General features: G+C 48.9%; 1 protein-coding gene across 1 annotated transcript in view; it reads left to right on the top strand.

Moving 5' to 3' along the window:
- Window positions 1–9647: 9647 nt before the first annotated feature.
- Window positions 9648–18139, top strand: part of SLC35F2 (solute carrier family 35 member F2) — a 48096-nt gene continuing 39604 nt past the window's right edge. Inside the window, exon 1 of the mRNA XM_036324479.1 lies at window positions 9648–10179. Coding sequence (XP_036180372.1) covers window positions 9860–10179 — 320 coding nt within the window. The 5' untranslated portion in view covers window positions 9648–9859. The remainder of the gene's footprint in view (window positions 10180–18139) is intronic.

Raw genomic sequence — 18139 nt, 5'->3', positions numbered from 1 at the left:
TCTGTCCTATAATAAGACAATGTTAATAATGTGAATTCTTCAAACAAAGTTGCCATCGAAGCACACAGTATTACTGATTTAGTCTGTTTAATAACAAATAATTCTGACATTTTCATTTTTGGTACCTTGTGTACTTTTGGAAATTTAAATTGAAGACAGATCGACTCCAAGATTCTTAGAACTCCTCTGAAACAGAAAATAAGGAGGTTTAGCTGAAACAAGACAGTTATTTGTCTTGGGGATTGCAAGTATAATAGCTACAGATGTATTTAATAGATGCTACAAATAGGATCTTTTAAAATAATGGGTTTTCTCCCCTCACCTCATATAATTATCATTTTTGTGTGTTTGGTGAGAATATCTAAGATCTACTCTCTTAGAAAGTTTCAAGTTTACAATATAGTAGTGTTAATTATTGTCACTATACTGTATATTAGATCTCCAGAACTTATCCTATATAATAAAAGCCTATTATGCTAATTGTCCCCTCGGGTGGTCATTCGACTGGGAGTTCTACTGCTCGTTATGATGCGCTCTGACCACCCGGGGGTGGCGCAGAACATGGTGGGTGTTGGTGATGTGGCGCTGGCAGCGGGTGGCAGTGGAAATGCTGCCGGCCCTGATGGGCCCCGACAAGAGCGGGACTGCAGTGGGATGGTGGAGCAGGTGAGCAGGCAGCACCAGGCCAAGGTGGGTGCGAGCAGGGGCCCGATCACCCCACTGATCACCCCATAGATGGTGACCAGTGGTGGAGGTGGGGGGCAAGCCTGCCACCCAGCTCCCAGGTGCTGAGAGAGCCAAGCGGGGAGCCTAGCCCCGATCAATCATCCTGCAGGCCGGATTTTGGAGCAGGTGAGGGGGCGGCACCAGGCCAAGGTGGGGTGTCAGGCAGGGCTGCGAGGCTGCGAGGCTGGAGGTGCGAGCTGGGGCCCAATCTCTGCAGGCCACCCCGAGAGACCCCACCCATGCATGAATTCGTGTACCAGGCCTCTAGCTCATCTTATAACTGAAAGCTTGTACTCTTTGACCAATATTTCCCCATTTCCCCCATTGCCTGGTAACCACCATTCTACTCCCTTTCTTCACAGAGTTTAACTCTGAGATTTCGAAGTATGTTTATTTACAATTATTTTTGAAAACAGAGAGAGAGATATTGTGAAAGGAGCTCAGGGATGCTTGTCAGTTAAGCCAGAGAGGCAGCCTGGTGACCTTGATATCAGTCAGTTACTATTCTGAAGACCTTGAGCATGCTACTTAATCTTTCTGAGCTTTAGTTTGCTCAAAAAATAGTAAACAAGCACTGAAAAAATAGTGCAAACAAGCCTATTAAAAATAGTGTGAACAAGCTAATAAATGCTAATAAGCCTAGCATTTTTAGAAAGCATGTGTGGCAGACTATATTTTCCAATGGTGGCTGCAACAATATTTCCCTTCCCTCACATATAACCTCTCACACATCTCCTATCACGACGTGGGGGTTGTCTTAGTTTGTTGGGGCTGCTCTAACAAGTTAGCATTGACTGTGTGCCTTAAACAACAAACCTTTATTTCTCACAGTCTGCAAGAGGGAAATCTGAGGCCTGGGTAGCAGCCTGGTCGGGTTCTGGCGAGAGTCCTCTCCTGGGTTGTGGACTGCCAACTTCTCATTGTATCCTCACGGGGTGGAACAAAGCCAGCGGGCTCTCTGGCTTCTCACAGGGCTCAACTCTCATGCTCTAACAGTGGTTCCCAACCTTCCTAACGCCGCCACCCTTTAATACAGCTCCTCATGTTGTGGTGACCCCCAACCACAAAATTATTTTCGTTGCTACTTCATAACTGTAATGTTGCTACTGTTATGAATCGTAATGTAAATATCTGATATGCTATATGTGTTTTCTGATGGTCGCGACCCACAGGTTGAGAGCCGCTGCTAACCTCCCGCAGTTCCCACCTCCAAATGCCATCACATTGGGAATTAGATTTCAGAACACGAAATTTGGAGGGTCACGGACATTCACTCCATAACAGTGTCTCCCCTTGTATCTCGGTTTGTGATTATGGTATTGATGGTGCTCTGTGACTTCTGAAGCCAGGACATGAAAGGCGATACTGAGGGGGAAAATCAGTCTTTAACATTTGGAAGCCGGCCATATTTTTTCTCTTATTGGGCATAAGCAATCTTAAGAGTATCATCCTCAGACACGGTTGTTCTGAGACCATGGCTACATGAGACAAAGCGAGGCCAGTTCATAATTTTATCTAAGCACAAAACCAAGGTCACTGGGCCACCCACGCAATACCAACTCTCCTTCTCTTGGTCAAAAGGAGTGAGGCAACTTCTTCACCAATTGCAGTTTTATCCTTACCTCAGTCTGCTCTTCGTATAGGTAGGATAATTGAGATACCAATTGGAATTGCATCCAACCTGATAGCGTTCAATCCAGGGAGAATCAATCCCCCCTTCCTCAGACCCTCCCTCAAATAACTCAAGCACAGCCCAAATCCTTTAATAGGTTCTTTCTCTCTTTTTTTTTTATTGTCTAAAATTTTACATATGCCTCCTTTTCCCCCGATTAACACCCTCTTTTTAAAAAAATATATTTTTATTGATTTCAGAGAGGAAGGGAGAGGGAGAGAGAGATGGAAACACCAATGATGAGAGAGAATCATTGATTGGCTGCCTCCCACATGCCCCACACTGGGGATGGAGCCTACAACCTGGGCATGTGCCCTGATCGGGAATCAAACTGTGACCTCCTAGTTCATAGGTCGATGCTCAACCACTGAGTCACGCCGGTTGGGCTCTAACATCCTCTTACTGAGACATCTGATGGTTCTCCCATGGGATTTGTTCTCCCTCACTGCTAGGGGTAATGAATTCAATTTGTTTAACTACATGTATATTCATGACGGTCTTTGACTGGAGTATATCAACTACGTTTTTTTTTTTCTTCTCTCCTAGGACACTGCTTGGGGGCGGGGTGGAGGCAGGGTGGGGAGGGAAACCAGGTGCCAGGTAAGCAGACCAATTACCCTAAAGTCACCAGGTTGTGAGGACTAAGTGGAGAGAGATAGGCTGGTCAGCCCCTAGATGCTACAGCCCTAACACCCCACCCCACTGTCCCCCATCTCACCCCACTGTGGGACTTCTAGCTTCAGCTGCCTTCTGACTGGAACTGCATGGAAGATTTGAGCCAGATCTCCTGGCCCAGACCTTCCTAAATTTCTGACCCACAGAAACCACAGAGATAATAAAATGATTGTTGTTTGAAACCACTAAGATTTTTGGGTGATTTGATACATTCAATAGATAACTGGAACAGGATTGAAAATGTTTAGCCCAGCTGGTGTGGCTCAGTGGTTGAGTGTTGACCCATGCACCAAGAAGTTGCTGGCTCGATTCCAGGTCAGGGCACATGCCTGGGTTTTGGGCTCCATTCCCCAGCAGGGGATGTGCAGGAGGCAGTCGATCCATGATTCTCTCTTATTATTAATGTTTCTATATCTCTATACCTTTCCCTTTCTCTCTAAAATCAATAAAGGCATTTAAAAAAATAAGAAAATGTTTATAACATATCTGGCACACAGTAGGTGTTCAATAAGCGATAGCTGTCTTTTGGAATTTGTAAGAAGGAGGTTGTTATGTACAAAATCTCCAACACCCAAGTAAATTTTTTTCCAATAAATTTTCTTTAACAAAAAACCATTGGTGCCCATGGATCCACTCAATTTATTTTAATCCTGATACCAAAATAATGTAGACTGATCAATAATCCTCAGTAAGGGGATGAATTTACTTTAGACCAATGCTAGAGCATTACTATCATCGCTACTTTTTGAGGAGGATTTTCTGTTTAGGAAATACTACCTATCAGTTAGGTCAGAACTTTAGAGTCCCTATCAGTGGTAGACTATATTTCCCAGCCCCATTTTCCTGTGGGGTGATATGTTGAGTCTAACATGTTTTGAATTAGGATTAATGTGATTTATTGAATAATATCTTAACTGAATATTTTTCGAATTGCAAAAGTAGAATATTCCCATAGTAAGAATACAACATGAAGATTGAAGATGAGTAAGGCCATTTCTCTTTCCTTATTCTTCTCCTCACTTTTCCCACCACCACTCCCATGACCTAAACTTATATTAGTAGCCTGGACACAGGAAATATAAAGATATGTATGTAGATATATATGTACATATAAAGATACTTAGTTACTTAATTGGTGGTTTTTACTAAAATGAAATCGTGTTATATGATTATTCTGCAACTTTTTTCCCCACTTGACAGTATATCATGGTCTCTACATGTTAGTGTATATGCATTTGCTTTTGTTTCCTATGGCTGCTACAACAAATTACAACTAACATAATGGCAACACAAATTTAATCTCTTACAGTTCTGGAGGTCAGAAGTCTGAAATCAGTTTTATTGGGCTACAGTTAAGGCTAAAGTTGGTAGGGCTACTTTATTTTTGAGGCTCTGAGCTTTTAGTGGCTGCCTTTATTCCTTGGCTTGTGATGCCTTCTCCATCTTCAAAGTCTCTTTTGCTATCCAGTAGTTCCCCTTACCCATGGGGATATGGTCCAAGACCCCAGTGGATACCTGAAACCATGGATGGTACCAAATCCTATATATACACTATGTTTTTTTCCTATACGAACACAGTTTTTCACTTAAAGAAAGCACTTTTGGCATATCTGAATTGCCAGCATCATTACTCTTGTATTTTGTGGCCAATATTGAGTAAAATAAGGACCACTAGAACACAAGCACCGCAATACAGCAAGAGTCGATCTGATAATGGAGAACTAAGCGATGAGCAGATATTGTATACAGCATTGATATGCTGGACAAAGGGATGATTCATAATTTAAAATTCATGAGTTGTTCACATCTGGAATTTTCCATTTAATATTTTTGGACCATGGGTGACCATGAGTAACTGCAACTGGGGAAAGTGAAACCATGAAAAAGGGAGGGACTACTGTATAAAGGAGCATTCTCAGGTTCTAGGGATGAACTGGGTATTTTCGGGGTGACATTATTCAGCTTGCAACAACATCTAAATCCATCTTTTAATCTCATGTGTTTATACAAAACAGACATCCTATATAATAAAAGCCTAATATGCAAATTGACTGAACAGTGGAATGACCTGTCACTATGATGCGCACTGATCACCAGGGGGCAGATGTTCAACACAGGAGCTGCCCCCTGGTGGTCAGTGCGCTCCCATAGGGGGAGCGCCACTCAGCCAGAAGCCAGGCTCATGGCTTGCAAGCGCAGTAGTGCTGGCAGGAGCCTCTCCCACCTCCAGGGCAGTGCTAAGGAGCAGCGAGCAGGTAAGAAGTGAGGGATCCCAGACTGCGAGAGGGCACAGGCCGGGCTGAGGGACCTCCTCCCTCCAGTGCACAAATTTTGTGCACGGGGCCTCTAGTCTTATATAGTAAAACCCTAATATGCAAATCGACCAAATGAGGGAACTGGTCGCTATAATGCTTACTGACCACCAGGGAGCAGACACTCAACGCAGGAGCTGCCTCGTGGTGGTCAATGTGCTCCTACAGGGGGAGCGCCGCTCAGCCAGAGGTGGCTCATGGCTGGCAAGTGCAGCAGCAGTGGCTGGAGTGGACCTAAGCCGGCAGTCAGACATTGCCCAAGGGGCCCCATATAGAGAGAGGGTGCAGGCTGGGCTGAGGGACCCCCCCCCCCCCCCCCAGTGCATGAATGTCATGCACCAGGCCTCTAGTTTTTACATAAAAGGGACTGGATCAGGCATGCTGGAGTGTTTTAGTGTAGTAGTTTTCTTTTTCTTCTTTCTGTATCCCTTAACTTTTTAAAGATTACTTCTGTTGACATGTATCCCACCCTATTTATTCTCCATGCTCACTAACCATATACATATTGCCAAATAAAGAACAAATCTGATTTAGGTGAGGAGAGACTTTATCTGAAAGGATTATTGCAAGGTGTGGGGGGTACTGCAAAAGTAGGAAGGAGACTCTTCCCTGACAGGGGGGAGTGGAATGAAAGGGTTCTTTATTGGATAGTAGATCAAAGAATGTTTTACCCTGAGGCAAACATGTTCTCAGGACAGGCCTAATAAGAAGGGGCTACTTGCTGGCTTGGACCACACTGGGTGTAAGTTCCCAGGCCTGGAGGGAGAAAAGGAATTTAACCAGTTTGATTAAGGAGCACTTTATTCCTATAGGTCAGGGGCTACAGGTAGTTCAGCTAATTATTTATAAGGCAAAGGATAAAGTGGAGAATCAGTGTCTGGCTTTGTTCTGGGTGACAAAGAGCACCTCTGGGTCTTATCTAGGTCACACGGGGAATGCTGTTCCTTTGCAGTATGCCACTTCCAAGAACACAAAAATGTAGAAGTGTGAGCGGCAAAATGGCATCGGGTATTACTGGTGGAGTTAAGCCGGACCTGGGTTCAGCAACCTTGGTACTTGGGTTCTGGCTAAGAAAGAATTCAGGTCCAAGACTCAAATAAAAGCAAAAGTTTATTTAGAAAGTTAGAGAGGTAGAAGTGAGCCATGGAAGAAGTGAGCCAGTTGGGCTGTGTGGGCTCAGGAAACAAGTTACAGAAGCAAAAGAAGGACCCTTGGAGCTTAGGAGAAAGAAAGAAGGTTATACATGCCTGGGGGAAGGAGAGTGTAGAAAGGCCCCGGTGGGCGTGGTCCTTCTTTTGAGGGGTTTTATCTGGAGGTCTCCACCTCAGTAGAATATTCATCAGTTTTTCAGGTGTGTCCCCTCAGGGTTCTGGTCTTCACTGACTGGTCATGGCCAGGGCAGGTGGTCATTAGTAATGGACGCTGGTCCTGATGTCAGCCATGGCGTCACCCTACCCGACCTTGCTGCTTTTCTGGGCCTGCAGCTGAGACACAACTGAGGCCTACATGTTATCTCTAGAGCTTAATACTTAAGGGAATGATCCTGCAAGGGCTTGTATGGGAGTCGTATGAAGCTATTCTCCAGTCCCATTTATACCTCCTCTAAGGGTCTACTGTATGGTGGGCAAAATGTCAGGGGGGATAAATCACATGATCAGTGATATGCTAGGGGAAGAAAGGGTCAACCTGGGGATGAGGCCCCACCCTACAGTTGTCCATTGCTAGGCACCCTGGGCTTTCTGCCTTGGTGACCTCTGTACTTGGCCTATGTTCATACTCTGCTCAGGCCCAAGGCCCAAGTCTGGTCTGACCCCACTGGTCTAACACCTCTCTCTCCCGCTCCCAACACTTCCCTGTATCTTACCTTTTCACTCAAAAACAGCCAGAGAAAATCCTTTCAAGGTCTGTACAGCTCTTTTCCATTCTTTAAATGTCCTCATAATGTTTCATGACGTGGTTGTGAACCAGCACCAGATGTTAGACCCATAGGGTCACACCCATCCTGGGTTCAGCAACCTTGGTACTTGAATTCTGGCTAGGAACGAATTCAGAGCCAAGACTCCAACTATAAAATTACATTTACTTATAAAATCACAGAGGTAGGCCTTAGCCCAGCCATGGGCAAACTACGGCCCGCGGGCCAGATCCGGCCCGTTTGAAATGAATAAAACTAAAAAAAAAAAAGACCGTACCCTTTTATGTAATGATGTTTACTTTGAATTTATATTAGTTCACACAAACACTCCATCCATACTTTTGTTCCAGCCCTCCGGTCCAGTTTAAGAACCCATTGTGGCCCTCGAGTCAAAAAGTTTGCCCATCCCTGCAGCCAGTTTGGCTCAGTGGACAGAGCGTCTGCCTGCTGACTGAAGGGTCCAGGGTTCAATTCTGGTCAAGGGCACATGCCCGGGTTGCAGGCTGGGTCCCAGGTTGGGGGGTGGGGGGGGCGGAGTGGTGGTGCAGGAGGCAGCCAATTAGTGATTCTCTCTCATCATTGATGTTTCTATCTCTCTCTCGATTTCTCTTCCTCTCTGAAACCAATAAAAATATATTTAGAAAATAAAATAAAATCACAGAGGTAGAATAGGTAATTTCTAGAAGAAATGTGCTTAGAAAACAAGTTATAGAAGTAAAGGAAGGGGCCTTGGAGCTTGGGAGTGAGAAAGCTAAGCCTGGTGGAGAGGAGGAAGGGGGGTGGGGAAGGAAAGGCCTGGTGTGCTCCTGGGAGCACTGGGTCCTCATCCTAAGGGTTTAAGGGTGAAGAGTTAGGAGAGGTCCCAGGGGAAGGTCTTAATAGAATATTCAGCAGCTTTCCAGGTGTGTCATTCAGGGTCTAGGTCTCCACTGATTCAATCAATCAACACCAGGGCGGAGGGGGGGGGGGGGGGTCATTATCCACTGTTCCCCCTGAGGTCAGCCTTTGGGTGACTGGTCTGTGTTTTGCTGCTTTTCTGGGCCTGGAGCGAAAATACAATTGAGGCCCAGATGCTATCTCTCTGGAGGAAAGGTCAGAGGGTCCAAACCGCATGACCAGCACATGCTAGGGGAGGAAAGGTCACCCTGGGGCGAGGTCCCACCCTACAGCTGTCCTTTGCTACGCACCCGGGGCTTTCCACCTGGTGACCTTCTGCACCTGGCCCGTGGTCCTTGCTCGGCTCCTGTCTAACTGCCTACCACAGTTGTACCATATTACTCAGTCATCTCTCTATGGATGACCATGTTCCTCATTTTCATTTTTTCCCCATCTCACTATAACAATCAGAAAAAAAAAAAATCATTTCACTTAGACTCTGGGGTTCCTGTAGCTGCTAAACTTGGGGTTCCCGAAGTTGTATTTCATTTTTCAAAATCCATTTTCTTTCGTAGAATCTCCTGGCAGAACCGTCCACCTGTTTGAATTTACATTCATTTCGCTCCTCTCTCACTTCCACCTCCTCCCACCTTGCCCAAGGCAGGAGGTGGTTGGGGGAAACATAGTCTCAGTACCTTTTGTTTGCCTTCCTGCTCCCCTTTCCCGAAGCAGCAGGCCCCTCCCTGAGGTCCTGCCAGTGGGAGTCAGGAACCTGTGGGCCCAGCTCCTCGTCCCTCCGGGTCGCTGAAGCCGCGGCAGGAAGGCGTGGCCAGACCTGGGCATCCTGGCCGAGCGCCAGGGCTGGCACGGTCCCCTGGGCCGGCAGCTCCCAGCCAACTGAACACTGAAAGGCAAACCGCCCACACCCCAGGGTGAGGAAGGAGACACACCACAAAGACACGTTTCCGGATCCGTTCAAGACTTTACCCACGTCTTTTGAAAAAGAAACAGAAGTAGAAGCGCCTCCAGTTGTTTTAGACCAGCGGTTCTCAACCTGTGGGTGGCACCCCTTGGGGGGTCGAACGACCCTTTCACAGGGGTCGCCTAAGACCATCGGAAAACACATAATTACATTTTTTTTGTGATTAATCACTATGCTTTAATTATGTTCAATTTGTAACAAGGAAAATACATCCTGCATATCAGATATTTACATTACGACTCATAACAGTAGCAAAATTACAGTTATGAAGTAGCAACGAAAACAATTTTATGGTTGGGGGTCACCACAACATGAGGAACTGTATTAAAGGGTCGCGGCATTAGGAAGGTTGAGAACCACTGTTTTAGATGGAAAATGTGCTTTCTAAATGAGTCAGAGGGCGGGAGGCGGGGAGGTGAAGGGAGGGAGGGGCCAGCCGGTTCTCTCCAGTTTGCAAAGTTCAGGCAGTGGCTACACGTCTGCTTCCCCAGCGAGGGCACGCGGCATAAGCTGTCGCGCCTGGTTTGCTGGTTTTACACCAGGACCATAAAAACCTGGGATGCGTGCTGGGTGCCACCCAACTCCGAGGCTCGCCTGCCAGGGCGGAAAAAAAGCGCCCTTTCCCCGCCGCCGCCCCGGCCCCGCCGCCGGGCTGTAATCGGCCAATGAATCCCCGTCTGGCCCTCGGGGCTTGACAGTTAATGATTTGCCGCAGCCCGAGCCGGCGGGGGAAGCCGGGGGACCGGGCGAGCGGGCGCGCGGGCGCAGGGGCCGGGCCGAGCCGAGCCCCGCCGGCCTCACAGGCGCCGCCTCCCGTCTTCCGGGCCCCGGGCACATCGGGGGGTTCCGGGCGCATCGGGGGGGTTCCGGGCTCGGAGACCGCGGGCGCCCCGATGGAGGCAGCCCCTCCGGCGGGGCCCGGCGCCCCGCAGCCGCAGCCGCAGCCGCAGCCGCAGGCGCAGGGATCCGCGGACTGGGTCGCCGGTCTGCTGCGCAGGCTGCGGGGCAAACTCTTCACCTGGTGAGTGGACGGGCGCGCGGGGCCGCGTGGACAGGCGCGCGGGGCCGGGACCGGCTCGCACGTGGCGGCGGAGCGCCCGGAGGGCGGCGGGGGCGGCGGCGGGGACTTTGGAGCTGTTCAGGCGACCCCACATGTGCAGCAGGGATGTAGGCTTTACCTGGCTTTGTGAAGCGCTCGGCTCCTCCCTCGCCCCCTCTTAGGAATCGCGGGAATGCATTGCAGAGGATCGGGGGGAAATTCGCCCCGTTGGCACCGCGAGGTCGGTCCCAGGGGGCCTCCCAGCGGGAGGGGGGCAAGCCCCCAGGGATGCTGTGCAGGAGGGGTGCCCACCCTGCGGCTTGGCAGGTGGGTGAGCTCCCCTTCCCGGCGCCGGCGCGCGCGTTCCTGCTGCTGCCGAGCCGTCCGACGGTCCCTGCTGCTGCGCTGCCAGGAGTGCACCCAAGTGAGAAATCTGGGTTCAGTTTGGTGGTGCCGCCCGGACGGAGCCTGGAGCCTGCTGCCTCCGCCCCGGGGCCTGAGCGAGGCGACACGGCCTCCTCCAGGGCCGGGGCCAGAGAAGCCTGCTTCTGCTGTCGCTGTGGGAGATGGAAACGTGCTGAAGGGATTGATAGAGGCGCTGGGACCCAGAAAGCATTTCTGTGGCTACTGGAGGGCTTGAATCTGGAAATAGAAACAACCCAGGATCTAAATAATGAAAGCCAACGATTATTGAGCATTCACTGGGTCAAGTACTGTGCTTAGCAATTTAAATGGATAATATCGACTGATCCTCACCACTTCAGGAGAGGGCACTATTGTTATACCCACTGTGCAGATGGAGAAAGAACAAAGAAGGCTAAGCAACTTGCCTCAGGCCCTGAGATGAACTCCAAGGAATGGTGCCTGTGCGCTGCAGTCCTACCTGCAGCCACCACTCCTGCCCACTGTCAGGGCTCATGAACAGGCATTTTGACCTCTCCCTTCCCCCCAGCCAGATTAACAAAGAGAATTTCAGTGCTTGCTTTGGAAGCACATGTACAAAGAGAATTCCTCTTTAAAGATCGTGAAAACTATGTCCTGAAAAGTCATACCATTTTCAAAACTAGATCAATAATGGATGTGTTTAAAGGGGAAAGTTGACCAAAAGTTACCTAGTACCAGGCAGCTGTATATGTCCTGATAAATGTAACCACAAGTTCTCAGCTGGGAGGAGGCAGTGTACTTACTGTACGATAATGACTAAGGCCACAGATTCATTCTGGACTCAAATCGTGTCTGTGCCACTTACCAGCTGGGTGACTTTGGGCAAGTTGCTCAACTTCTCTGCCCCAGTTGTCTTTGTGAAATGGAGACACAAATGGAGACCTGCCTTGGGGATGTTGTGAGCATTAAGTGGCTGACTGCACAGGAGCGTGCGGACAGCTTGCTCATGCTACTGTCACTTACCACCAGCTCTCCACACTCACCACCAGCTCTCCACACTCACCACCAGCTCTCCATACTTGGTGATGGGAATATGCTCCCAGAGACGCCAGCAGCCTGGTTGTTGGGGCAGACAGTATGGCAGCTGTCATTGCTAACAAGGCTTAGCAATGTTTTTTTCTCTTAATGTTCTAATATTTAAAAAATCCCGGTATGCTTTACGGTCAGGAGTACCTAATAGCTTCCTAAATATGAGATTTCTTCTGTCTTTGAACACACTGCTTTTGTGTCTCCCTTGTGGATCTTTACTTCCTTCCTTATGTGAGAGCAGTTTGGGCAGCTTCCATTCCTGATGGGCAAAGTCCTTAACAGCAGAATCAAGTCTTTTTCATTCCTGTATTTCCCACAAGCCTTAGCACAAGAGTGCATGGATGAGGGATGGCATTCTGCCACACACCCTGCACTCCTCCCTCTATTGGCCTTTATGTATTCGGAGGGTCTGGGGCAGGAGCCTTTCTTCGGTTGGCAGAGCACTTCAGCTCATTACGGGCTTCAGACTTACCTCTGGCAATCAGACACTGGATCAGCCGTGGGCAAACTACGGCCCGCAGGCTGGATCCGGCTCGTTTGAAATGAATAAAACAAACAAAAAAAAGACCGTACCCTTTTATGTAATGATGTTTACTTTGAATTTATATTAGTTCACACAAACACTCCATCCATGCTTTTGTTCCGGCCCTCCGGTCCAGTTTAAGAACCCATTGTGGCCCTCGAGTCAAAAAGTTTGCCCACCCCTGCACTGGATTCTGGTTTGTAGTTTCTCCTTGCCTTAGCCAGCAGTCAGAAGAGTGCAGTGTACCAGATATCCAGCACTCCTTATACTCAATATTTTAAACTCTCAGTTGTTGTGCCCAGAATTCAAAGTTCCCAAGACCCCCCAGGGAGCCAGTCAGTCCGATGCAAAAGCAAAGAGTCATTTATTTCAAACCTAGGTTTGGCTCCCCTGCCACACTCACCGATGCAACGGTAAGCTCCAGTGGCCGAGAGAGAGAGAGAGAGAGAGACCTGATGGGACAGGGGGTTTTAAAGGGGGGTGGAGTGAGGGCAGGAGAGGGGACTGTGGGCCCCGCTGATTGGCCAGGCGCAAGTCGGTCATAGTGATGGCGTGCACTTCCCTTGATTATTATTGGTTAGTCCAGAGAAATCCTGGGTGTGGCTAGTAGCGGCTTCTTCCCGTGAGGAAGCACATGGTACCGTCCCAAAATGGAGGACCCAAGGCAAGATGGAGGGCGCAGTCCTTGTCCGGCTCCTGCCGCTGCCGCTCGAACCCACCACAAGGCAGGATGGCCCTCCCGCACAGCACCCGCAGCTGGCCTGCGGGCAGACTGGGACTCCAGCGCGTCTGGGCGGCACAGGCCCAGCAAACGGGGTGCGGCCGGTGGAGCGGCCCAGCTCTGGAGGAGCGGCATCCGCTCGGAGCAGGCCCGGCCATGGGGCCGGTGCACTGCAGCATGGCGGCCTCCCCGAGCCAGGGCACGTGCGCCACTGCGCTGCCGCCGCTGCTGCACTGGGCCCGGTCCGGGGGGCAGCGGGCGGGTGGCAGCCCACGGCGGGCTCCCGCCGTGGGCTGGGGAGCCAATGCCCCCCCCCATGGGGCCCAGCGGCTGGCCCACGCAGGCCCAGGCCCCCCCGACCGGGCCCCAAGGGCCGCATGGACCCCCGGCCCCAGCGCGGGCAAGCGGGGAGCCGACCATGGGGGAAGGGAGGGAAGAGCCAGGCGGTGAGGCCTTCCGCTCCCATGACCTCCCCCACGGTCGGTCGCCGCCCGGCCCCACCCCTCGGCCCGCCGCCGCCGGCCACCACGCAGCCGGTCCGGACACTCGGACCCGCTCCGGGGAGGCCGGCGGCCGCGGAGGGATCCCAGAGCCCAGCGGCCAGACTCCTCCTCCCGCACCGCCCGGAGAAGCGGGCGGCGCGCCTTTCATCAGTATTAAAACTTATCTCCCAAATTTGAATTTAGCTCCACGAATCACTAACAGTGGCCAGGGGTCCATGAGGTATGGAGAGGGGTTTGGTGAGTTAGATGTGTTATCATCAGATGGATAGGATATAGATGGATAGTTTGTGACCACACAACCCTTTTCTACTCTTATACCAAAGGGGGATAAGAATAGCTTGGAAATGGTCCTAAATATAGGGGAAAAGTTTGGGGCCTAGAGCTGGTTCTGTTTTCATTATGGGAGGTACATATTTTAGGTAACCCCACCTACTGACATAACTGCCTTACTAGCATTACAGATAACTTTTCTCTACGATGAAGACTATCAGGCCTGGCTGGTGTGGTTCGGTTGAGCATTGTTCCTTGCACCAGTAGGATGCTGGTTCGATTCTGATGTTTCTATGTCCAAAATCAATTTTTTTTTAAAAAAAGAATATCAGATTACTGCCCTGGTCAGTGTTTCTCAGTGGTTAGAATGTTGGCCTGTGCACAGAAGGGTCGTGGGTTCAACTCCCAGTCAAGGGCACACACCTGGTTTTCAGGTTTAATCCCCCACCCCTGCGTGCAGTAGAAAACCAATTGATGTTTTTTTTCTCCCTCTCTACCTCTCCCTCCCTTGCACTCTCTCTAAAAATCAATGGGAAAAATATCCTCGGGTGAGAATTAACAAACAAACAAAAGAATATCAGATCACTCATTCTGTGCCAAGCCTGCAGGGCCATGGGTGAACCTGAGAGGGGGCGGTGAAGGATTTAGAAAAGACAGACGAGAGAAGAAAGCTGAGGCTAGGTGGGACGCTGCTCTCTCTGATGGAGAGACAGCGACACAGCCTGTAAGCCAAGTCTTTATTTTATAGCCAGATTCCACGAGGCAAAGTAAGGGCATGGTTACAACGTTCTCGTGGGTTTCGAATCTACTCAATTACATGCACCTGATCAAGCTTTGTTTACTTGCTGCACCTCCTGCAGCCCATATCACTTAGCCACGTGGGGCTACAGGTTCCGACCATAAGGTCAACCTTACAACTATAGCCTTTGGCTATAATTGTGCTGGGACTTGCATGTGAGGATCGTGCCCTCTCATTAGTCCCAGGCTTGAACCTGTCCAAACGCTGTAGCCACTCTCCACATCTCTCCCTTTTCCCCCCCTGTTTTTAAACACTTCCATTTACATCATCAAAAGCTCTAGGCAAATTATGCAGCATAACCAAAATGTCATGAACAAAACTCTGGCTATTAATAAAACAGTAAACACAGTTACTGTTAATGTAATACAGCAATAAGAGAGAACAAAACTCTGGCTATTAATCAACACAGCAATAAGAAAGAAACCAAACTACAGACATGTTAACATTTCCAGTCTATTAACAAAACAGCCAACACAGTAACAAGAGAAAAACCTAACCACAGAGAGGTTAAAGTTCCTTTTGCTGTTGGTGTATATCTACTCAGAGTCCTCAGACTTGGCTGCGTAAGGCTTCACAGAAAACTGGCAGCTCACCAATGCTAGCATAGCCAGAAACATGGTTGAGGGAGTAGCTTCCACTTCTCGCTTTTATACCATCTGCTGGGCCTCAGTTGCTAACTTCTTCAGCTGACCCCATGCTGGCACCTCGGTCCCTTGTGCGTAGCCTTCGTTATCTTCTTTCACATCGCAACTCTCAGTCTTTTGAACAGAGTGACAAGGAGCCTGTCTGGGTCCACCATGGTGATGCACATCGTGCTCTGGCACCCAAATCAGCTGCTTCGCTCCCTCTGGATTCTGAGGATCAGGCTGCTTGGACGGTTGGCTTTGGGACTGAGCAGGCTGGAAAGGCACCAGTCCCAATCAGATCAGCCCGTCCGCGCCTGTGGAAGTCTGGTCCCTTCCTCAGCTTCTTCAGCCGTTGCTGCATGGAAATGAGCTGCCCTTGGTCCTGCAGAGCTGGAGACCTCCAATTCCGAGTCTGGCGTCTCACACAGACCCAAAGTCCCAGGGAGCTATCAGGTCGCACAAGAAAGAAATAACCAAAGCCCAGAAACAATGCAATTGAGGCAAGAGCTTGCAATCTAGGCCCACTTCTGTGTTAGAAATAAAAGTTGCCCTAACCGGTTTGGCTCAGTGGATAGAGCGTCGGCCGGTGGACTGAAGGGTCCCAGGTTCAATTCTGGTCAAGGGTATGTACCTTGGTTGCGGGCACATCCCCAGTAGGGGGTGTGCAGGAGGCAGCTGATCGATGTTTCTCTCTCATTGATGTTTCTAACTCTCTATCCCTCTCCCTTCTTCTCTGTAAAAAAAAATTTTTTTTTAAATCAATAAAATATATTAAAAAAAGAAAGAAAAAAAGAAACAAAACATCAACAACAGCCATTTTTTTTTGCTTTATAGTAGCTTAACAAAAACTAAGAGATTTTTACCTTATTTTCTATCTCCTATTTTCTATCTCCTATTTCTTATCTTCTATATTATTTTCTATCTTATCTATCTTATTTTCTATCTCTTGTTTTCTATATTTCTTGTCTTCACTATCAGGACTTCCATTTTTTGCTTTACAGTTCCTAACAAAACTTAAGAAATTTAACAAATGCTTCAATAAGCATTGTTTTAGGGATCCCCTTCCTCAGCTTCTGAATTTCCCATGTTTTATATCCAGCAACTACCAAACCTCGCTGCCTACCTTACTTTTGCTTTCTGACCTTACTTTTGCTTTCCACTTTTGCTTTCTGCTCACCTTTCAAGGGAGCCTCCTTTCGCCTGACCACTGCAGTTCCGCGTACTCAAGTCCCTGTTCGGGCACCATGTGCCGAGCCAGCATGGCCATGGGTGAACCTGAGAGGGGGTGGTGAAGGATTTAGAAAAACCAGACAAGAGAAGAAAGCTGAGGCTGGGTGGGACGCTGCTCTCTGATGGAGAGACAGTGCCATGGCCTGTAAGCCAAGTCTTTATTTTATAGCCAGATTCCACTAGGCAAAGTAAGGGTGTGGTTACAACGTTCTTACGGGTTTTGAATCTACTCAATTACATGCACCTGATCAAGCTTTGTTTACTTGCTGCACCTCCCGCAGCCCATATCACTTAGCCACGTGGGGCTACAGGTCCGGACCATAGGACAAGCTTACAACTATAGCCTTTGGCTATAATTGTGCTGGGACTTGCTCGTGGCTTTGCCACGAGAGGATCGTGCCCTCTCATTAGTCCCAGGCTTGAACCTGTTCAAATGCTATAGCTGCTCTCCACACCATTCAATAAAAGTTTATGAGTAATTACTGTGTGCCAGGCATCCTAGATAATAAAAGCCTAATATGCTAAGTGTCCAACTGTTTGACCAGTCACTGTGACGTACACTGACCACCAGGGGGCAGACACTCTGACTGGTAGGTTAGCTTGCTGCTGGGGTCCGGCTAATCAGGACTGGGCAAGAATGGCCACACACGCCTTGGAGCCCTCCTGCAGTCCCTTCCTGTCCGGCCAACCTCCCATGGTCCCTCCCCGGCTGGCCGGCCCTGATTGGCCCTGATTGACCCCAGTTGGGACTAGGCAAGATGGCCCCGATTGCCCCAATCAGGACTGGGCTAGATGGCCTGGACATGCCCTGGAGCCCCCCCACGGTCCCTCCCTGGCCCTGGTCATGCACTGGTGGGGTCCCTCGGCCTGGCCTGCGCTCTCTCGAAATCTGGGACCCCTTGGGGGATGTCGGAGAGCCAGTTTTGGCCTGATCCCCACAGGCCAGCCCGAGGGACCCCACTGGTGCATGAATCTGTGCACTGGGACTCTAGTTCATAGTAAGGACAGTTATAAGTTTCCAAGTGTACTATACCTATAATTTTGCCCTTTGCTTTTAGTGTTATGAACTCAAGTGACAAATACTGTAGTAGGAGGATATGGGTTTCTAGGAGTACCTAAAGATTTATTGTATGCCATCTAGCAGTTTACATTCTAATGCCTTATTCCAATTCATACATAAAAAAAATGTATATTCCTTATAATGACTATCAAATTTATCTCTAGCAAAAATCTTTAATTACTATTTGATATATTTATCCTTTCCCATTGAATAAACGGTAAGCTTTTTGAGGTCATAAATTTTATCCTATTCTTTTTGTAGCACAATACTGGACATGTGTTCATTCATTCATTTATTCACTCATTCCTTCATTCTTTCATTCATCAGACCTTGAGTGTCTATTATGCTCTAGGTTCTAGACTAGTCTCTGGGCTACAGAGATGAATAGGATTTGGTTCCTGTTCCCAAAAGAGCTCATACTCAAATTATGGTAAGAAGTTGTGATAGGTGCTTTAGAGGTGAGCACAAAATACAGATAGCACAAACAGAAGCAGAGAGGTAAGGCTGGGGAGCTCAACAGAGAAGGTGATCGGGATTGAAGCACAAAAAAGAGTTTTCCAGGTGGACTGGGTGAGGAAGGGTACTCCAGGCTTGGAGGTGCTACAGAGTTTTTCTCAAGGGGCTGAAAGTAGCTTGGGGTCAGGGGGCATGGGCCTGAGGAAGAATGAATAATCGTAGTCGGTGAATTTGCACGGGCACTTCTTGTTATTGTCTAGCAAAGGACCTGGCCCTCTCTA

The sequence above is a fragment of the Myotis myotis genome, unplaced genomic scaffold (genome assembly GCF_014108235.1).
Source record: "Myotis myotis isolate mMyoMyo1 unplaced genomic scaffold, mMyoMyo1.p scaffold_m19_p_10, whole genome shotgun sequence".
Lineage (NCBI taxonomy): Eukaryota > Metazoa > Chordata > Mammalia > Chiroptera > Vespertilionidae > Myotis > Myotis myotis.
The sequence above is the reverse complement of the archived record's forward strand: the minus strand, read 5'-3'. Positions and strand labels throughout refer to the sequence as shown.